Here is an 18,664-nt window from a genome sequence, read left to right as displayed (position 1 = left end):
CACGGTTAGGCCTATTTCCTTAGGGCGTATTGAAATTCCCTTTGGTGAGTGTGCAAAATACCTTGGCGTTATTTTGGACAGGAAGCTGAACTTTAAGCTTAATATTGAAGAAAGGGCGAGAAAAGCAACTGTAGCTTTGTACTCGTGCAAAAAGGCAATAGGAAAAAAGTGGGGACTAAAACCAAAAATTGTGCATTGGCTATACACGGCAGTGGTTAGACCTATAATGCTATATGGTGTTGTAGTCTGGTGGCCGGCACTTCAGAAACTGACTTGTTTAGATAAAGTTCAGCGTATGGCGTGTTTGTGTATATCAGGCGCATTCAGCAAGGCAGGAACAAATTCCCTTAATGTCATGCTGCATCTATTGCCTTTAGACATTTTGGCCAAACAGTCAGCTGCAACAACGGCTGTGCGGTTGAGCGAGCTATCGCTGTGGTCAGAAAAAACTTACGGTCACACTTCGGTCCTCAAAATAATGCCAGATGTGCCTAACGTAGTGGATTACACTTTGGCGAGTCCACTTTTCGACAAAAAGTTTAAGACTCTAATCCCCAACAGGTAGGCGTGGTGCACACAGACCCCGGGGAATGAAGAATATATAGATTTCTACACTGATGGCTCAAAATTGGATGGACAAGTGGGGTTCGGAGTATATTCTAATGATCTGGAACTTCGAATAGCAAAAAGAATACCTAATCACTGTAGTGTTTTTCAAGTTGAGATATTAGCAATAAGAGAGGTGGCGAATTGGCTGAAAAGTAATGTTCCAAAAAATGTGGGCATTAATATATACTCAGACAGTCAACCTGCAATAAAATCCTTGGACTCTGTGTTCCTCAACTCGAAAACGGCCATCGACTGCCGCAAATCTCTCAATGAGATGGCTGAGCAGTACAATATTCACCTAATATGGGTGGCTGGCCATAGGAACATACCGGGGAACTGCGAAGCGGATGAGTTGGCAAGGCTAGGGACTACCTTACATATTCCAGGGGAACTAGAATTTGTTGGTATGCCCCTAGCTACCTGCAAGTTCATACTGCGTGAGAAGGCTGTTAGGATGGCAAATGGTCGATGGGAGAATTGCAAGGGTTGTAACGACACCAAGCAAATATGGCCCCATTTAAACTTAAACCGCACACTAGATATGCTAATGTTGTCGAGACGTCAGATATCACTCCTGATATCTGCTATAACGGGTCGCTGCCTGATAGGCGATTTTGCAAAAACTATTGGCGCGAAGTATAATGACTATTGTATGAACTGTCATGATGCGGAGGGAAAAGAATCAATTAAACACCTCTTGTGTGAGTGTCCTGCATTTTGTGTAAAGCGCAAGCAACTTTTAGGAGCATATACCTTCAGATTACTGGCGGATCTGGAAAACGTTAACTTAAGCAGTCTGCTAATGTTTTTGGAACAATCTGGTTGGTTCATCGAAGAAAAATAATCGAGAAGGTTAAAACTAGAAGTGCCCATATGTAATAGGTACTTTTAGTTAATGTGGTATCACAATGGACTGAATAGTCTAAGTGAGCCTGAATCTTAATCGGGCTGCCACTTTAACCTAACCCAGCGCCTCCCTAGGGGGGCGCCACGAGGTTGCTGGGGGGGCGCAACGTCATTTCTAGTTGAGCAGGTTTTGTATCATTCAATTTGTTAAAACAACACAAACTTATGGGTTCGACGAAACATTAATAATATACTACAAAATAAAGTATAAAATGTTTCGAAATGTTAATTTATAACCAACGTGAAAAAGTAGAAGTTACATGCATTGCTTGTTGTAGGTTTTCCATTATTACTTGTTTACTACCTTTATTTGCAACGGTTTAGTACCTATCTACCTTTTACTTATCACTGTTTAAATTTGCCATCTCTATGCACACGATCATGTGTTTTTTGGTTTTGTTGCGCGTATTAAATATTGTCGAAGTAATGACTTAATTACATTCCAATATGACATCAAAGAACAAAATACGGCTTTACAATACAGAATATATTAAATTTGGTTTTTCTTGTGTTGCAAAAAACAATGAAAATTTGCCTCAATGTGTTATTTGTCACAAAATTTTGTCTAACGATGCAATGAGACCAATACGATTAAAAAGGCATTTGTCATCTTAGCATCCAGAATACGAAGACAAACCTCCTGCTTTCTTTGAAGCAAGGTTGTCGACATTAAGAAATATGAATATAAATTCTACGTCTGTGTTTAATCTGGAGGCTGAAAAAGCATTAGAAGCATCTTTTGAAATTTCATGGATAATAGCCAGGAACAAAAAACCCCACACGATTGGTGAATTGGTTATAAAACCGAGCATAATAGCAGCTGCAAGTAAAATGCTGGACAACAATGCAGTGAGACAACTTTCAAAAATTCCACTTTCGAACAATACACAGTAAAAAGACGTATTGATGAAATGGCTAATGATGTCAAGTCCCAATTAATTCAACACATCAAGGACTCGCCATTAATTGCACTGCAGTATATGTGAGGAGCTACTTTTCTCTAAACCTCTAACAACTACATCAAAGGGAGAAGATATTTTCACAGCGCTTTCGGATTTGTTGGATGCCAATGATATACCTTGGGGAAAGATTGCCGGCATATGTACTGATGGTGCTCCTTCAATGACGGGATGCAAATCTGGATTTATTCATTACGCCAAGCAAAAAAACAATAACATCATATTCACTCATTGCGTTATCCACAGACAAGCCTTAGCCGCCAGAACATTGCCTGACGAATTAAGAAGTTCCCTAAATTGTGCCATAGAAGTTGTCAATTTTATAAAATGCAGTGCCCTACAAACGCGTCTTTTTGAAACTTTATGTCTGGATTTAAACGCTGACCACAAAAATTTATTGTTTCATACCCAGGTACGCTGGCTTTCAAAGGGAAATATGCTGGGAAGACTATATGAATTAAAAAATGAAGTAGAAATTTTCTTGTTAAGTACCAAAAATGAAAAACTTTATGATTGTTTCACAAACAAAAATACCATTATTTTCTTGGCTTGCCTAGCCGATTTTTTTTTAAATTTTAAATAACCTAAACTTAAAACTCCAAGGAGAAACTACAAATATTTTAACAGCACTTGACTCCATAAATTCATTTATGGAAAAAATAAAATTGTGGAAAAAACGAATTTTATCGCCTTTCCCTAAATATACATCTTTTCCTCGGTTAAACGATATATTAGATTCTGAGGATATTGAAAATAGAAATTTGGACGGAATTCTATTGCATTTGGATGCACTTTTGGGTGAATTCAATAGATATTTTCCAGATATGACCACTGATTATTGGCAGAACAAACTGTTTCGTAATCCCTTTCTTCTGGACGTTATGGTACTACCTGAGGATATCCAGGAAGAAGCTATTGATTTGAAAAACGATTCAATCGCAAAAGATGATTTTGATATATTAACAACTGAAAATTTCTGGCTAAAATATCGGAACTTGTATCCACTTTTGTCTTCACACATGTTAAAAGTTTTGATACAATTTTCGTCAACCTATCTATGCGAAAAAAGTTTTTCAACACTTTTAAATATAAAGTCAAAATATCGGTCTTGCCCTAATGTTGGAAATGATTTGAGATGTGCTTTATCAGTACTGTCACCAAATGTTAAAAAACTAGTTAATGAACAGAAAAATTGCCAAATTTCCCACTAAGTGGTCACACTTTTATATACATTAAAATTGTTATTGTTAATTGAAAGTATTAATAGCGAATCAAAAATTCGCATTATATATGTTATTTTAGTAAACCTCATCTCAACATATCTAGTTCATGACTATTTATGTTCCTTTTTAGTCCTTGAATTACATTTTTATTACTAATTAATTGTAATAATATTATCCATCTTATATAATTTTATATTTTTTACTTGAATTGAAATTAAAAGAACTTTTGTTTTTGTTATTTTTTTGTTTGAAATTGAAATTAAAACCCTTTTGTTTTTATACATATTTTTCTGTTTCTTTGGGTAAACATTTTTTTTAAAGGAAACTTGTTTTTAGAAGAAACTGGGGGGGGGGGGGGTGGCACAGCAAAATCCAAAAATTTTTGGGGGGGCGTAAAGCAAATTGGGTTGGGAAGCCCTGACCTAACCTAACCTAAGTTAAATATATTTTAAATTAAATAAATTTGTTTTTTTATTTAATTTATGTATACCATACTACATTAATTATGTCATATCTGATAAAAGAAAAGGTTACAAAAAATTGTGAATTCCTTAAATGTGTGTCTTATGCTATGGTCACACTGGACAAATATTTGACAGAAATCAAAAAAGAATCCGTCGCCACAGTCAAACCAACGAACATTTTTTGCTCATATTGAATATATTATATCGTTGTAGGATTATTAAAAAAAACCGTATCCAGATATTTGGAAAATGGTCCTGGTAAAATGTTTGACACTCATTTTGGTCAAATATTTGCCTAGTGTGACCATAGCCTTAGAATAATGTTTTCCTGCCTCTGAATTCATTATAGAGAATTTCCATAAATCCCAATTACACTTTCTATGAATACACTTGATACTACACTTGTCATGTACTATTTGCCAATTGAAAATGTCATTAATGAGACACCCTGGAAGTGCTTAATGTCGTATTTAAGCTGATTTACAACAGAATCAATATTCACATTCATGTTCTCCCAAGTAAACAAGGACAACAACCAATATGATGGTGGTAATGGATGCCGATCCTTATGAACTTCGATGGATGGAAATTAATTTTAAGCCAACCAAATGCTGTCGATAATGGAGATGTAAACTCCCTATTTTCTCACCCCTTTGTCATGGCTGATGGCTGACTTTTAGGATCTTTCATTATAATTGCCACATGTAGTGATGATGTGCTCCCCTATTCATACTCATCGCCAAAGCGGCCAACACTTCGTTATGCCTCCTGCTTCATGGATTCGTCGTTAGTGTCATTAAGCAATTCCATCATCAGTCTATTAGTGGATGTCATGGCATTGCCATAGATAATAATAGACTTTTCTTACTTGACTCTTCGTACATTCATAATTCTAATGTTGAATACTGATGTTAAAGCGGCTCCTGTTTGTTAATGATGACAACAGTTCCAGTTATATTTTCTAGCCAGGATACGTTTTGTTTTTGTGTTACTTTGAACTGGCTATTGAAGGCGGCAAATGGCAGCGGCTTACTGCCTGCCTTCCCCTCTTATACGATGACATGCTTTAATAAGGTTTATTACAAATTTGATGAGTAATGATGGTTTACTCACTGTTGATGTTGATGAGGAGCGAGTGTTGCTTTCACGGTTTTCGTTGCCATTGGGATCGAATCACCATAGAAGAGCAACAATCGAATAACGAGGAGGCGTAAAGCAGTGTAGCTTATAAAAAGGAGATTGATGGAAAATGACTGGGAGTTGTTTTTTTTTTTTCATTCCTGGGATATACGAGGTTGGAGTTAAATGAATAATTCAAAATGTAGGTCTCAGAAGCACATTAGAAAAAATCGTAAAATATTTCCATAGAAAATTAACCAAAATTTTTTTCGCATCAAGAAAATTTTGTAAATTGTTTCCTAATTCCTATTTTCTATGGAAAAAGTTGTTTCACCGCACATTTGGAGTCGGTTGGAAAAAGTATGTCGCTTGTCAAGTTAAATTTAGCCCCTTGTAGTATCACCTGTGATACTACAAGGGGCTAAATAGTTTAAGTGAACCTAAAAAAAACAGGCGGTCAGTCTAGAAAATTCAGGGTAGGCGAATGCAGAACTTCACCCTTCGATATGGACAATTCCACTATTCCGGAGGAATTGTAGATATAGAAAAGGACGGACGGACAATTCCACTATTCCGGAGGAATTGTAGATATAGAAAAGGACGGACGGACTGAGCCGCGCAGACATCTACAATTTCTTCGGAATTATCCGCGTCGAGGGGTTGAGGTGTGTATTCGCCCATCCCGTATCTCCTATAATATCAACCTAAAGGGTGATACGGTAAAAATTTGGTCAATAAAAACTTGGCGTATTTTTTTCAATTTTGCATTTAAAAAACCTGAACACCCCTCATTTTGAAGGTGTGTGTGTGTAGAATGTTGCTCCTATTTTGATTTTGGAATTCACTCTTCAGTTGTCAAAATGCCGTCCAAGCAAGAAGAGCAGCGTATCAAAATTTTGCTCGCGCATCGCGAAAATCCGAGCTACTCGCACGCAAAATCGCTAAAAGTTGCCAAATCAACCGTTACAAATGTAATTAAAGTGTTTGGGGAACGTTTGTCGACAGCCAGGAAGTCTGGATCGGGGGGAAAACGAAAACCGGAAGCCGCTGAGACGACAAAGAGAGTTGCCGGTAGTTTCAAGCGAAACCCTAACCTCTCTCTCCGAGATGCCGCAAATAAGCTGGGTGTATCGTCTACAACCGTGCATCGAGCCAAAAAACGAGCCGGACTATCGACTTACAAGAAGGTAGTGACTCCAAATCGCGATGATAAACAAAATACGACGGCCAAAGCGCGTTCCCGGAGGCTGTACACGACGATACTGACGAAGTTTGACTGCGTGGTAATGGACGACGAAACCTACGTCAAAGCCGACTACAAGCAGCTTCCGGGACAGGAGTTTTATACGGGAAAATGAAGGGGAAAAGTAGCAGATATTTTCAAGCACATAAAACTGTCAAAGTTCGCAAAGAAATATCTGGTTTGGCAAGCCATCTGTACCTGTGGCTTGAAAAGCAGTATTTTCATAGCTTCCGGGACTGTCAACCAAGAAATTTACGTGAAAGAGTGTTTGAATAAACGTCTGCTGTCTTTCCTGAAGAAACACGGTTGTTCCGTACTGTTTTGGCCGGATTTGGCATCTTGCCATTACGGTAAAAAGGCCATGGAGTGGTACGCCGCCAACACGCCAGAGCTCCGCCCAATTGAGAAATACAGGGCTATTGTCAAGCGGAACCTAAAGAAGACCAAAAAACTGCTAAGGACGAGCAGCAGTTCAAGGCAAACTGGCTTTCTGCGGCGAAGAAGGTGGACAAGGTGGCTGTACAAAATCTGATGCCAGGTGTCAAGCGTGAGGCCCGGCAATTCGGATTGGGAAAAGCGAAAGCCTAACTGAATATTTTTCATGAATTTTATACTAATTGAACTTGAAAAAGAAATTTAATTTGATTTTTTAAATAAACGATTTCACCGATTTACACGCGTTTTTCCTTGACCAAATTTTGACGGTATCACCCTTTAGCCATGACATGCTGCACAAAAATGGCTTGGCCTGAAATGATTGAAACCTTGATATAATTTGATGTCAACCTCAAAACCTCCAAAATGTCCCAGGCGCAATAGTCCAACGGATTGAGATCAGTAGATTTGGTTGGCAATTGTGCGGTAGACATGAAGCGAGGAATCTCTTTTTAAAACCATTTTTGATTAAGTGCAATGGTGGTGAGTCCTCCATGCGGTCTTCGGTCGAAATGATTGTCTGCCCAGGCTTTCAATACTGCATATTTTCCTGATAATACGAGCGTGGAGCAAAATTCGGCCGTACTGCGGTGCTTGAGTTCTGGAGTCCATTTTCAGCTGTCGTCTTTGGCATGAAACCACGATCATTTTGTTTATTCATAAACTGCTTAATTTGAAATGGCTTCTCATCGGAGAAAACCACTAACAGTAACTGGCCACTTTGTCATTGAGCTTAACTTGGAATCGGGCAGCACTCAGTGATAAGAGAAGTATCACAATGGACTGAATAGTCTAAGTGAGCCTGATACATCGGGCTGCCACCTAATCTAACTGGCCACTTTCGCGCAAGCGATCCTTAACTCGTTCCTCTTGCTCTTTTTGGAACTTCAATGGCTTTAGTCCAAGCCCATTTTTCAATATCTGTTGAATGCGTTCTCACGATATGTTCAGCTCACAAGCAAGATTTCGGCCTTCACCTTTCGGATCATTTCTGATGTCGCTACTGTGTTTCTTTCGTCCATTTTGGATGCGATGCAACACTGCCAGTATCACGGTAACGAGTAATGATACAAGAAACAAAAGATTTAAGGAAGGCTCTATAGTGATTTTCCAGCCAAATATAAATCACACTATTACGCATGTATTCCATCACGAATAACGTTATCTATGAATGCAATAGATCAAAATGCATTTGTAAGCTTGAAACAATAAAATGAACTGTCAATGAAATAAGTCAAGTGTCCAGAGAGCGGTTTAGAAATGATAGCAACCTGAAGTTGGTTGCAATGTGAAATGCCGTTTTAACTCGGCTATTAAAAGGAGGTCTCTTTTCATTGATCTAAACATTAAATGGGACAGTACTCGGTGATATGAGAGAGAAAGTTCACCACTGTGGTATCACAATGAACTAAGTGAGTCTGATATATCGGACTGACACTATAACTAACCATGCAAGTTCATTTCAGCATTAGTTTTACAACAGATTTTTTTTCCGGTGTATAGCAAAAATTTCACATTTCCACAAAATATTTCCCAATGAGTAAATTTTGATTTTACCCTATTTATTTTAACCTCTCTCGTAATTATAAAATGTTTTATTATTATGCGGGGGTTACTTCCATATTGAACTAATTTGTCGGATTTAAACCTTATGCTAATGTTGATATATTGATGACAGGCTGGAAAATTAACTGTCAAATCATAATAGAATCAAAAAATGTCATTGACTAATACATAGAAGCTTCTTAAATAAACTTTTGACATCATAGAAGAAGACTTCACGAGGGAGATACCTTAAATTCGAAAAACAACAATGCCAAGTCATATACGTTCTTTGAATATCTAATGGGAAAATATAAGGAGCAAAGCATCTTAGAAATCGAGAGGGGAGTTGAATTGGTTTTCTTTTAACTTCTCTCATTAAATGTAAATGCTTTGTGTTCATCATTACATGGTTAGTAGTTAATTTGTGTGAGTAAGAGAGTGTGTGCATGTTATTGGTAATGAAATCACAAAGTCTTATTGTAGCTACAATAGACAGGCACATAAATTCTCCCTCTCTCTCTGACTCTATATCTTGCTACCTCTCACTCACATTCTCATATATCCCATCAATAACTGATAAGCAACAGCTTTTCAAAAAAAACAAACAACAATAACAAACTTAATTAATAACCCGTAACCAAATTCCGAACTGTTAACTAAAGCCTGATGCTACTGTTGAACAATAATAACAGCAATAACAACCAGTGATGCCAATTTAGCTATTTTATAGGTACATGTAGCTATTTTTGACTGATTTAAAGAACACCGAGATGATGTCGAAGACGACCTTGCATAATCCCCGAATCACTATCAAAGAGCTTGCTGATGATAATGACATATCGTTCGATTAATTCCAAGCAAAAATGTTATAATTTCTGCGTAAGACACAGTAGTCGTTACAAAGACCATCACTGAAACTTTCTCCCAAACCAGCAAAGATTTTTCATCAAATATTTTTGCAAATGTGGCTGTTTCTTGAAAGTCGATTAAAAGCTACTCATTATAGGATATATTTCTACAATGGTACATGTATCATTTTCTAGAGCCCATAAAACTTTTGAAAAATATGTTGTACAAAGTCAAGTATGATTCCGTTTTGTTTTCAAAGGTACATTCTTCTTCTTCAGAATATTTTTCGAATTTTAATCCAGCCGTTTTCCTTGCCTTTTTGTAGAAATAATGTTTAACAGTTGGCCAACATAAAATTAGTCTTTCGATAGCAGGCTATTGAAATTCCGAGATTTTTGCCTAATTTTGTGAAAGATTTGGGACACTTCCTGGAGACGAAATTCCGCGACAATCCAGGCAAATCCCGGTCATCTTGTAAGCCTAGTCATAACTGGGTACGAATTATGGATGCATGGTCTACAAAACCAAAGAGAGAAGTTCACCAATGTGGTATCGCAATAGACTGAATAATGTAAGTGAGCCTGATACATCGGGCTGCCACCTAATCTAACCTAATATCTATCTAAAGGTCAAGAATCCCAATGGAAACGTACAGCCAACGGCCAAGACCGAAAATAATCGCAATAGGCTGGCTATATCTTTTTGGTATAGCCGTTCCAGAAATGTTTTGCCATTTGGTAAAAATGCTGGTATAAGCATATTTATTATACAAGGTTTTCTATAAAAACAAAATGTTGAAAAAATTTTCTATAGAAATAAAATTTTTTCAAAATTTTCTATAGAAAAAAATTTTTTTTTTAATTTTCTATACAAATAAAATATTGACAAAATTGTCTATAAAAATATGAAATTTTGATAAAATTTTCTATAGAAGTAAAATTTTCACCAAATTTACTATAGAAGTAAAATTTTGAAAAAATTTTCTATAGAAATCAAATTTTGAGAAAATTGTCTATACAAATTTAAAATCTTGACAAAATTTTCTATAGAAATATAAAATGTTGACAAAATTTTCTATAGAAATAAAATTTTGACAAAATTTTATGTATAAATAAAATCTTTACAAAATTTTCAACAGAAATAAAATTTTGACAAAATTTTCTATAGAAATAAAGTTTTGGCAAAATTTTCTATAGAAGTAAAATTTTGACGAAATTTTCTATAGAAGTAAAATTTTGACAAAATTTTCTATAGAAGTAAAATTTTGACAAAATTTTCTAAAGAAGTAAAATTTTGACAAAATTTTCTAAAGAAGTAAAATTTTGACAAAATTTTCTATAGAAATAAAGTTTTGACAAAATTTTCTACAGAAGTAAAGTTTTGACAAAATTTTCTATAGAAGTAAAATTTTGATAGCATTTTCTATAGAAATCCAATTTTGACAAAATTGTCTATAGAAGTAAAATTTTCAAAAAAATCTCTACAGAAATAAAGTTTTGAGAAAATTTTCTATAGAAAAAAATGGCAAAATTTTCTATAAAAAAAAATGGCAAAATTTTCTATAGGAGTAAAATTTTGAAAGAATTTTCTGTAGAAATAAAATTTTCACAAAATTTTCTATAGAAATAAAATTTTAACAAAATTTTCTATAGAAACAAACTTTTAACAAAAGTTTCTATTGAGATAAAATGTTGACAAAATTTTCTATAGAAATAAAATTTTGACAAAGTTTTATATAGAAATACAATTTAAAAAAAAATCCTTAGAAATAAAATTTGGACAAAATTTGGTATAGAAATAAAATTTGACAAAATTGTCTATAGACATAAAATGTTGACAAAATTTTCTACAGAAATACAAATTTGAAAAAAATCCTTAGAAATAAAATTTTGACCAAATTGTCTATAGAAAAAAAAATTTGACAAAATTTTCTATAGAAATAACAATTTGACAAAATTTTCGGTTAAAATAAAATTTTGACAAAATTTTCTATAGAAGTAAAATTTTGACAAAATATTCTGTAGAAATAAAATTTTGAGAAATTTTTCTATAGAAATTTAAAATTTTGACAAAATTTTCTAAAGAAATTTAAAATTTTAACAAAATTTTCTATAGAAACAAACTTTTAACAAAATTTTCTATTGAGATAAAATTTTGACAAAATTTTCTATAGAAATAAAATTTTGACAAAGTTTTATATAGAAATACAATTTTGAAAAAAATCCTTAGAAATAAAATTTGGACAAAATTTGCTATAGAAATAAAATTTGACAAAATTGTCTATAGAAATAAAATGTTGACAAAATTTTCTACAGAAATACAATTTTGAAAAAAATCCTTAGAAAAAAATTTGGACAAAACTTTCTATAGAAATAAAATTTTGACCACATTGTCTATAGAAAAAAAATTTTGACAAAATTTTCTATAGAAGTAAAATTTTGACAAAATTTTCTATAGAAGTAAAATTTTGACAAAATTTTCTATAGAAATAAAATGTTGAGAAATTTTTCTATAGAAATTTAAAATTTTGACAACATTTTCTATAGAAATTTAAAATATTGACAAAATTTTCTATACAAATAAAATTTTGACAAAATTTTCTATACAAATAAAATTTTGACAAAATTTTCTATACAAATAAAATTTTGACAAAATTTTCTATACAAATAAAATTTTGACAAAATTTTCTATACAAATAAAATTTTGACAAAATTTTCTATAGAAATAAAATTTTTAAAAAATTTCGTATAGAAATAAAACTTTGAGAAAATTTTCTATACAAATCAAATTTCGAGAAAATTTTCTATAGAAATAAACTTTTGAAAAAATTTTGTATAGATATAAAATTTTGAAACTATTGAATTGAATGTTATAACAAACAATCTTTGGCAAATTAGATTTCACTTTGTCCAATTAGATTGTACATGGATTAAGATAATCAATTTTATTACATTATTTAACTAAATTTTATTTATATTTATATTTCTTGTTTTTTTTTTTTCATTTTTATTGTTTAAATATTGTTTAAGCATTGTATTGATCTCACTCTTTTTCGTTGTTTTTTTTTTGTGCTCAATAGTTGGCAACACTGATAGCAACAATTCCTCCGTTACAATTTTTACCATGAACATGTCGTCATTTATCCCAACAGCAACTTCAAAATTATCACATTAATTTTCCAGCCACTAGCGACAAAATGGTTTATTCATTCAATATTTATTACAAAAAATGTAATTTTTCAATTTGTGTCATCATTAATGACACTGGATAATGAATTACCACCAACTGCAGAATGGGTAAAGACGAGTTATCAACGGTTGGTGAAAAATTGAAAATCCAATTTAAACAACCATTAAAAAGCCGTATTTTGTCTCAATGTATGTATGAACCTATCAACCACCTGGGGATTAAGGCGTAATGTAAAAACAAACAAAAACAAATTTGGCAGCTATTGTTTAATATGCGGTATTTGTCAATTAAATTTGATAAATTATTATTTACCACATAGTTTATTTGACAGCAGCAAATTATTTAAGGATTGTATTAAAATTACAACCACTTAGAGAAATATTGAAACATCGTTGGCGGAGCTCGGCTGTCGTTGGCAAATTTTTCTATAGAAATAAAATTTAGACAAAATTTTCCATAGCAATAAAATTTTGACAACATTTTCTATAGAAACAAACTTTTGACAAAATTTTCTATAGAAAACAATTGTGACAAAATTTTCTATCAAAATAAAATTGTGACACAATTTTCTATAGAAATAAAATTTTGAGACTATTTTCTATAGAAACAAAATTTTGACAAAATTGTCTATGGAAATAAAATTTTGACAAAAGTTTCTATAGAAATAATATGTTGAGAAAATTTTCTATAGAAATAAAATTTTGACAAACTTGTGTATAGAAATAAAATGTTGAAAAAATTTTCTATAGAAATAAAATTTTGACAAAATTTAGAATTTTTTACTAAAAATATGTTTCATTGTAAAATTTTTATTTTATTTATATGTCACATGGACATATATGCTTTTCTCCCTCTTTTGCTACAATTCATTCTGTGATATTTATAAACTAAATTTATGTTTTTTTTTTCATTGTCATCTACTTTCAGCCACAATGTCCGTTGCAGCACTTAAATGGGACAAATTGTCACCGCGGGAATTTTTACAACTACAGGAATTGGCATCATGTAAGTAACTCCATCGACTTCCACATAAATAAAGCACAACAGTTTTTAATTTGTGTTTTTTTTTTTTTCATTTTTCTTTTTTAATTTTTCATTGTAATTTTTATTTTATTGTAAAACAAGGGAAATATATGAAGAGGAAAATTATTTCGATATGATGCAGAGATATGGAAGGAAGTTTTTTTTAAGAGAAGTGATGACAATTTCCAGTTATTTAGAAATTTACTGCTTATGACAATTGGAATTTCCTAACTAAAAAACATGCACACAAAAAAATAATTTTTTCCTCAGAAATAGAGTTTTTTTTCACGAGAACAGTATTCCGTAAACTCTCGGTAGAAAAAATAATAATTTCAATTTTTTTCGAATATCAAATAAGCAAAACTAAAATTTAATAGATAATTTCGTCTTAAATGCATCATCAGTCCAATTCTTCGCTCGGAATAAACACAGTAATTATTAGGTCAAAGAACAAAATCTTTAGATTTCTTCTTTGTAATATTAGCGATTCAGACTTAGATATATTAGCATTCAGGCTTCTGGTATTTTCGAACTCGTCTTTTACTAAAGAAATTTTTAAAAACATTTGAAATTAAAAAAAGCCTAAAGCAAAACAAATTGAGCGAAAGCAAGTAAATTATAGAAAGGAAATTTTAAGAATTTCCTCTAGAAAAAGTATATTTACGAATACTTTCTATCCTATAGTACAGTAATTTTAAGAAAATTTCCCATTGAAAGAAAATTTTAAGAAAATTTCCTATAAAAAAAAAAGAAATTTTGACAAAATTACCTATAAAAATGAAATTTTGACATAATTTTCTAACTTGTGAACATATTTCCTGTTGTAAAGAAATTCAAAAAAAAAAATTCTATTGTACAGAAATTGTCGTATAGAAGTCATTTTGGTCAAATTTACTACAGCAAAGAAATTTTGACAAAATTTCCAAAAGCAACGAGATTTTGACAAAATTTCCTATAAGAAAGAAATTTTGGCGTAATTTCCTAAATTTTGACAAAATTTCCTGTTGTAAAGAAATTCACACAAAATTTCCAATAGCAACGAGATTTTGACAAAATTTCAAATAAAAAAAAACTATTTTGACAAAATTTTCTATAAACAAGTATATACGGCCGTAAGTTCGGCCAGGCTGAATCTTATGTACCCTCCACCATGGATTGCATAGACACTTTTACTAAAGACTGTCATCCACAATCGAATTACTTGGGTTGCGGTAACACTTGCCGATGGCAAGGTGTCTTAAAAATCCTTAACACCGTCTTCTAAATTGTAAGTTTGTCCATACGGGGGATATATTTAAAAAAAAAAAAAAAAAAAAACAAAGCCGATTAAATACGTATATAATTCAGTTCGACAAAATTTTCTATAGAAATAAAATATTGAGATATGTGAAATAAATAAAAATAAATAAATAAAATAATTTTCTATAGAATTAAAATGTTGACTAAATTTTCTATAGAAATTAAATTGTGACACAATTTTCTATAGAAATAAAATTTTGATAAAATTTTGAAAAAATTTTCTATAGAAATAAAATTTTGAAAAAAATTTCTATAGAAATAAAATTTTTACAAAATTTTCTATAGAAATAAAATTTTTACAAAATTTTCTATAGAAATAAAATTTTGACAAAAGTTTCTATAGAAATAAAATTTGGAAAAAATTTTCTATAGAAATAAAATTTTGACAAAATTTTCTACAGAAATAAAATTTTAACAAAACTTTCTATAGTAATAAAATTTTGACAAAATTATCTATAGAAATAAAATTTTGGTAGATTAGTTTTGGCGATATGGACTAATTTTTGTGTGATTGGCCATTGGCTATATATAACTATAGACCGATGTGGACCAATTTTTGCATGGCTGTTAGCGGCCGTATACTATCGCAATGTACCAAATTTCAACCGAATCGGATAAATTTTGCTCCTCTAAGAGGATCCGGAGGTCAAATCTAGGGATCGATTTATATGGGGGCTATATATAATTATGGACCGATATGGGCCAATTTTTGCATGGTTGTTAGATACCATATACTAACACCACGTACCAAATTTTAACCGGATCGGATTAAATTTGCTCTTCAAAGAGGCTCCGGAGGTCAAATCTGGGGATCGGTTTATATGGGGGCTATATATAATTATAGACCTATATGGACCAATTTTTGCATGGTTTTAGAGACCACGTACCAAATTTCAACCGCATCGGATGAATTTTGTTCCTCTTAGAGGCTCCGGAGGTCAAATCTGGGGATCGGTTTATATGGGGTCTATATATAATTATGGTCCGACATGAACCAATTTGTGCATGGTTGTTATCAGAGATGGTCTGTATCAAACTTTTTTAGGTTTGCGACTGTCGCAAAGTTGTAAACGTCGTAAACGTCACATACGCGTCGTAAATGTTGAAAAAGTAACAAAAGTCGCAAACTGAAAATACTTTAGTCGCGTCAGCTAGGCAGCGAATTCGATGATATCCAAGACGATGGTATGTGCGAAGAAGTTTCAATTCTTAGGAATGTTCACAATTTTCGGTTTTAGTCCCCACATTTTCCCTATTGCCTTTTGCACGAGTCTAGGGTAACCGTGGATTTTCTCTTCCTTTCTTAGCTTTAAGTTCAGTCTCCTGTCCAATATAACCCCAAAGTATTTTGCACACTCACCAACGGGAATTTCGATACCACCTAAGCAAATAGGCTTGACCATGGGAAAACTTTCACAAATTTCTGCAGAAACTCACAGCGAATGCTGTCAAACTAAATTAAAAAATGTTCACGATTTCTTCTATTCAAAATTTGGTTTTCTACAGTAGGTTTACGACTTTTGCGACATACGTATTATACCGTCGCAAATGTATGTCGCAAAAGTCACAGTTTGTGACAGGCCAACCCTGGTTGTTATAGACCATATACTAACACCACATACCAAATTTCAACCGGATCGGATGAATTTTGCTCTTCCAAGAGGCTCCGGAGGTCAAATCTGGGGATCGGTTTATATGGGGGCTATATATAATTATAGACCTATATGGACCAATTTTTGCTTTGTTGTTATAGATCATATACTCACCACATACCAAATTTCAACCGGATCGAATGAATTTTGCTCCTCCAAGAGACTCGGGAGGTCAAATCTGGGGATCGGTTTATATGGGGGCTATACGTAAAAGTGGTGTGATTTCAACAGACGGACGGACATTCTCAAATCGACTCAGAATTTCACCACGACCCAGAATACATATATATTTTATGGGGTCTTAGAGCAATATTTCAATGTGTCACAAACGGAATGACAAAGTTAATATACCCCCCATCCTATGGTGGAGGGTATAAAAAGAAATCTTGACAAAATTTCCTACACTCAAAAAAAAGTGAACTCACTATTTCACTAAAGCCAATTTAACTATATTTTAGTTCATGAAATTATTATATTTGGAGAAAGTTTCATTTACTCTAAAAATTTTTTTGCGAACGTTAGTTAAATGAACTAAAAGACGTGATAAAATTATACATAAATTAAGCATAGAGATTTACTAAATTCGTAGTTTTCATAAAATAGTTCATTATTTCTTCAAATTTGTAAATTTTACTACAAAAGCGTCCATCATGAACTTCGTATGTCACTAAAGACATTCTTGCAATTTTGAACTCCAATTTTTTCCTTCAAACTATAAAATTTTCTTTAAAAAGTGAAAAAAAGTATTTATGTCTAATAAATTTTCTTGAATTTGTCGAAAAATATTTACTTATTTTTGTGATATCGGTGTGATGCCAGCGCTTGTAATACTGTTTAGTTAAAAATTCAAAACTATTCAAAATTTTCTAAAATTAATCAAAAGATTTCTTCCTGGTGGGTTCACTGTTTTTTCAGTGTATACAAAAACAAATGTTGACATATCTTTCTAACAAAATTTCCTGTTGTAACGAAATTCTGAGAAAATTGTCAATAGATAAAAAAATGTTGGCCAAATTTCATACAGCAAAGAAATTTTGAAAAAAAAATCCAATAGCAAAGAGATTTCGATGCAATTTCCTATAGAAAATAAATTTTGAGACAATTTCCTAAAGAAAAGAAATTTTAACACAATTTCCTATAGGAAGAAATATTGATCAATATACATGCGAGAAAAAATGTTACACAATTGTCTATAGCAATTTCGACTAATTTTCCATAAAACAAATTTGGACAAAATTTTCTATAGAAAAGAAAATTTCCTATAATAAAGAAATTTTCATAAAATTTCAATAACAAAGAATTGATGAAAAGATTACCTATAAAAAGAAAATTTTACAAAAATTTCTATAGCATAGAAATTTTGATAAAATTTCCATAAAAAAAAATTTGAACAAAATTTTTATTAGAAAAGAAATGTTCACTATGTTTATTACAAATTTCCTATAACAAAGAAATTTTGACAAAATTTCTAATAAGAAAGAGACTTCGACAAAATTTCCTATACAAAATTTCCGATAGAAAAAGAAATTTTGACACAATTTTCTATAACAAAGGAAAAAAAAATTGCTTATAAGAAGAACATTTTACAAAATTTGCTATAGCATAGACAAAATTTCCGATAGAAAAGAATTATTGACACAATTTTCTATAACAAAGAAATTTTGACAAAATTACCTATAAGAAGAAAATTTTACAAATTTTCTATAGCATAGACAGTTTTGAAAAAAAATCCATAAAAAAAAACAATTTATTATAGCAAAGTAATTTTGATAAAAATTCCTAAAGCTAAGAAAGTTTAACAAAATTTCCTACAACAAAGAAATTTTGATAAAAATTCCAATAGCACAGACATTTTGTATAAAATTTCCTAGAGTAAGGAAATTTTGAAAAATGTACTATATCAAGGAAATTTCAACAAATTTTTGCAAAATATTCTGCTACTGTTTAGAATAAAAATTTTCTGTAAAACTTCCTATATCAGTGAAATTAAAAAAACAAATCTTATAAAAAGAAAATGTTCAAGGATTTCATTTTTCCCCTTAAATATTTTAAATGTTTAAAGGAATCCTGAATGCTTCTACAATTAAGTATATTGTATTTCCTAAAGCATACAAAGTCCTTCACGTGCCAATTAATCCGTTTACATGGT

The 18,664-nt window shown here is 31.9% G+C and overlaps 2 protein-coding genes across 3 annotated transcripts in view; both read left to right on the top strand.

Moving 5' to 3' along the window:
• The window catches only part of Dgk (diacyl glycerol kinase 1), a 372,554-nt gene that overhangs the window by 181,582 nt on the left and 172,308 nt on the right, over positions 1-18,664 (top strand). For both annotated transcript variants that reach the window (XM_075313077.1, XM_075313076.1), the window contains exon 3: positions 13,469-13,546. In XM_075313077.1, the coding sequence (XP_075169192.1) occupies positions 13,474-13,546 (73 nt within the window). In that variant the 5' untranslated portion in view covers positions 13,469-13,473. The remainder of the gene's footprint in view (positions 1-13,468; positions 13,547-18,664) is intronic.
• On the top strand, positions 2,194-5,008 carry LOC142240064 (protein FAM200C-like). The gene is made up of 4 exons (XM_075311784.1): positions 2,194-2,405; positions 2,493-2,839; positions 3,210-3,471; positions 4,870-5,008. The coding sequence occupies exons 1-4, from the start codon at positions 2,194-2,196 to the stop codon at positions 5,006-5,008; spliced, it is 960 nt and encodes a 319-aa protein (XP_075167899.1).

This window comes from Haematobia irritans, chromosome 5 (genome assembly GCF_050003625.1).
Source record: "Haematobia irritans isolate KBUSLIRL chromosome 5, ASM5000362v1, whole genome shotgun sequence".
Classification (NCBI taxonomy): Eukaryota; Metazoa; Arthropoda; class Insecta; order Diptera; family Muscidae; genus Haematobia; species Haematobia irritans.
This window is presented reverse-complemented; position numbering and strand designations above follow the sequence as displayed.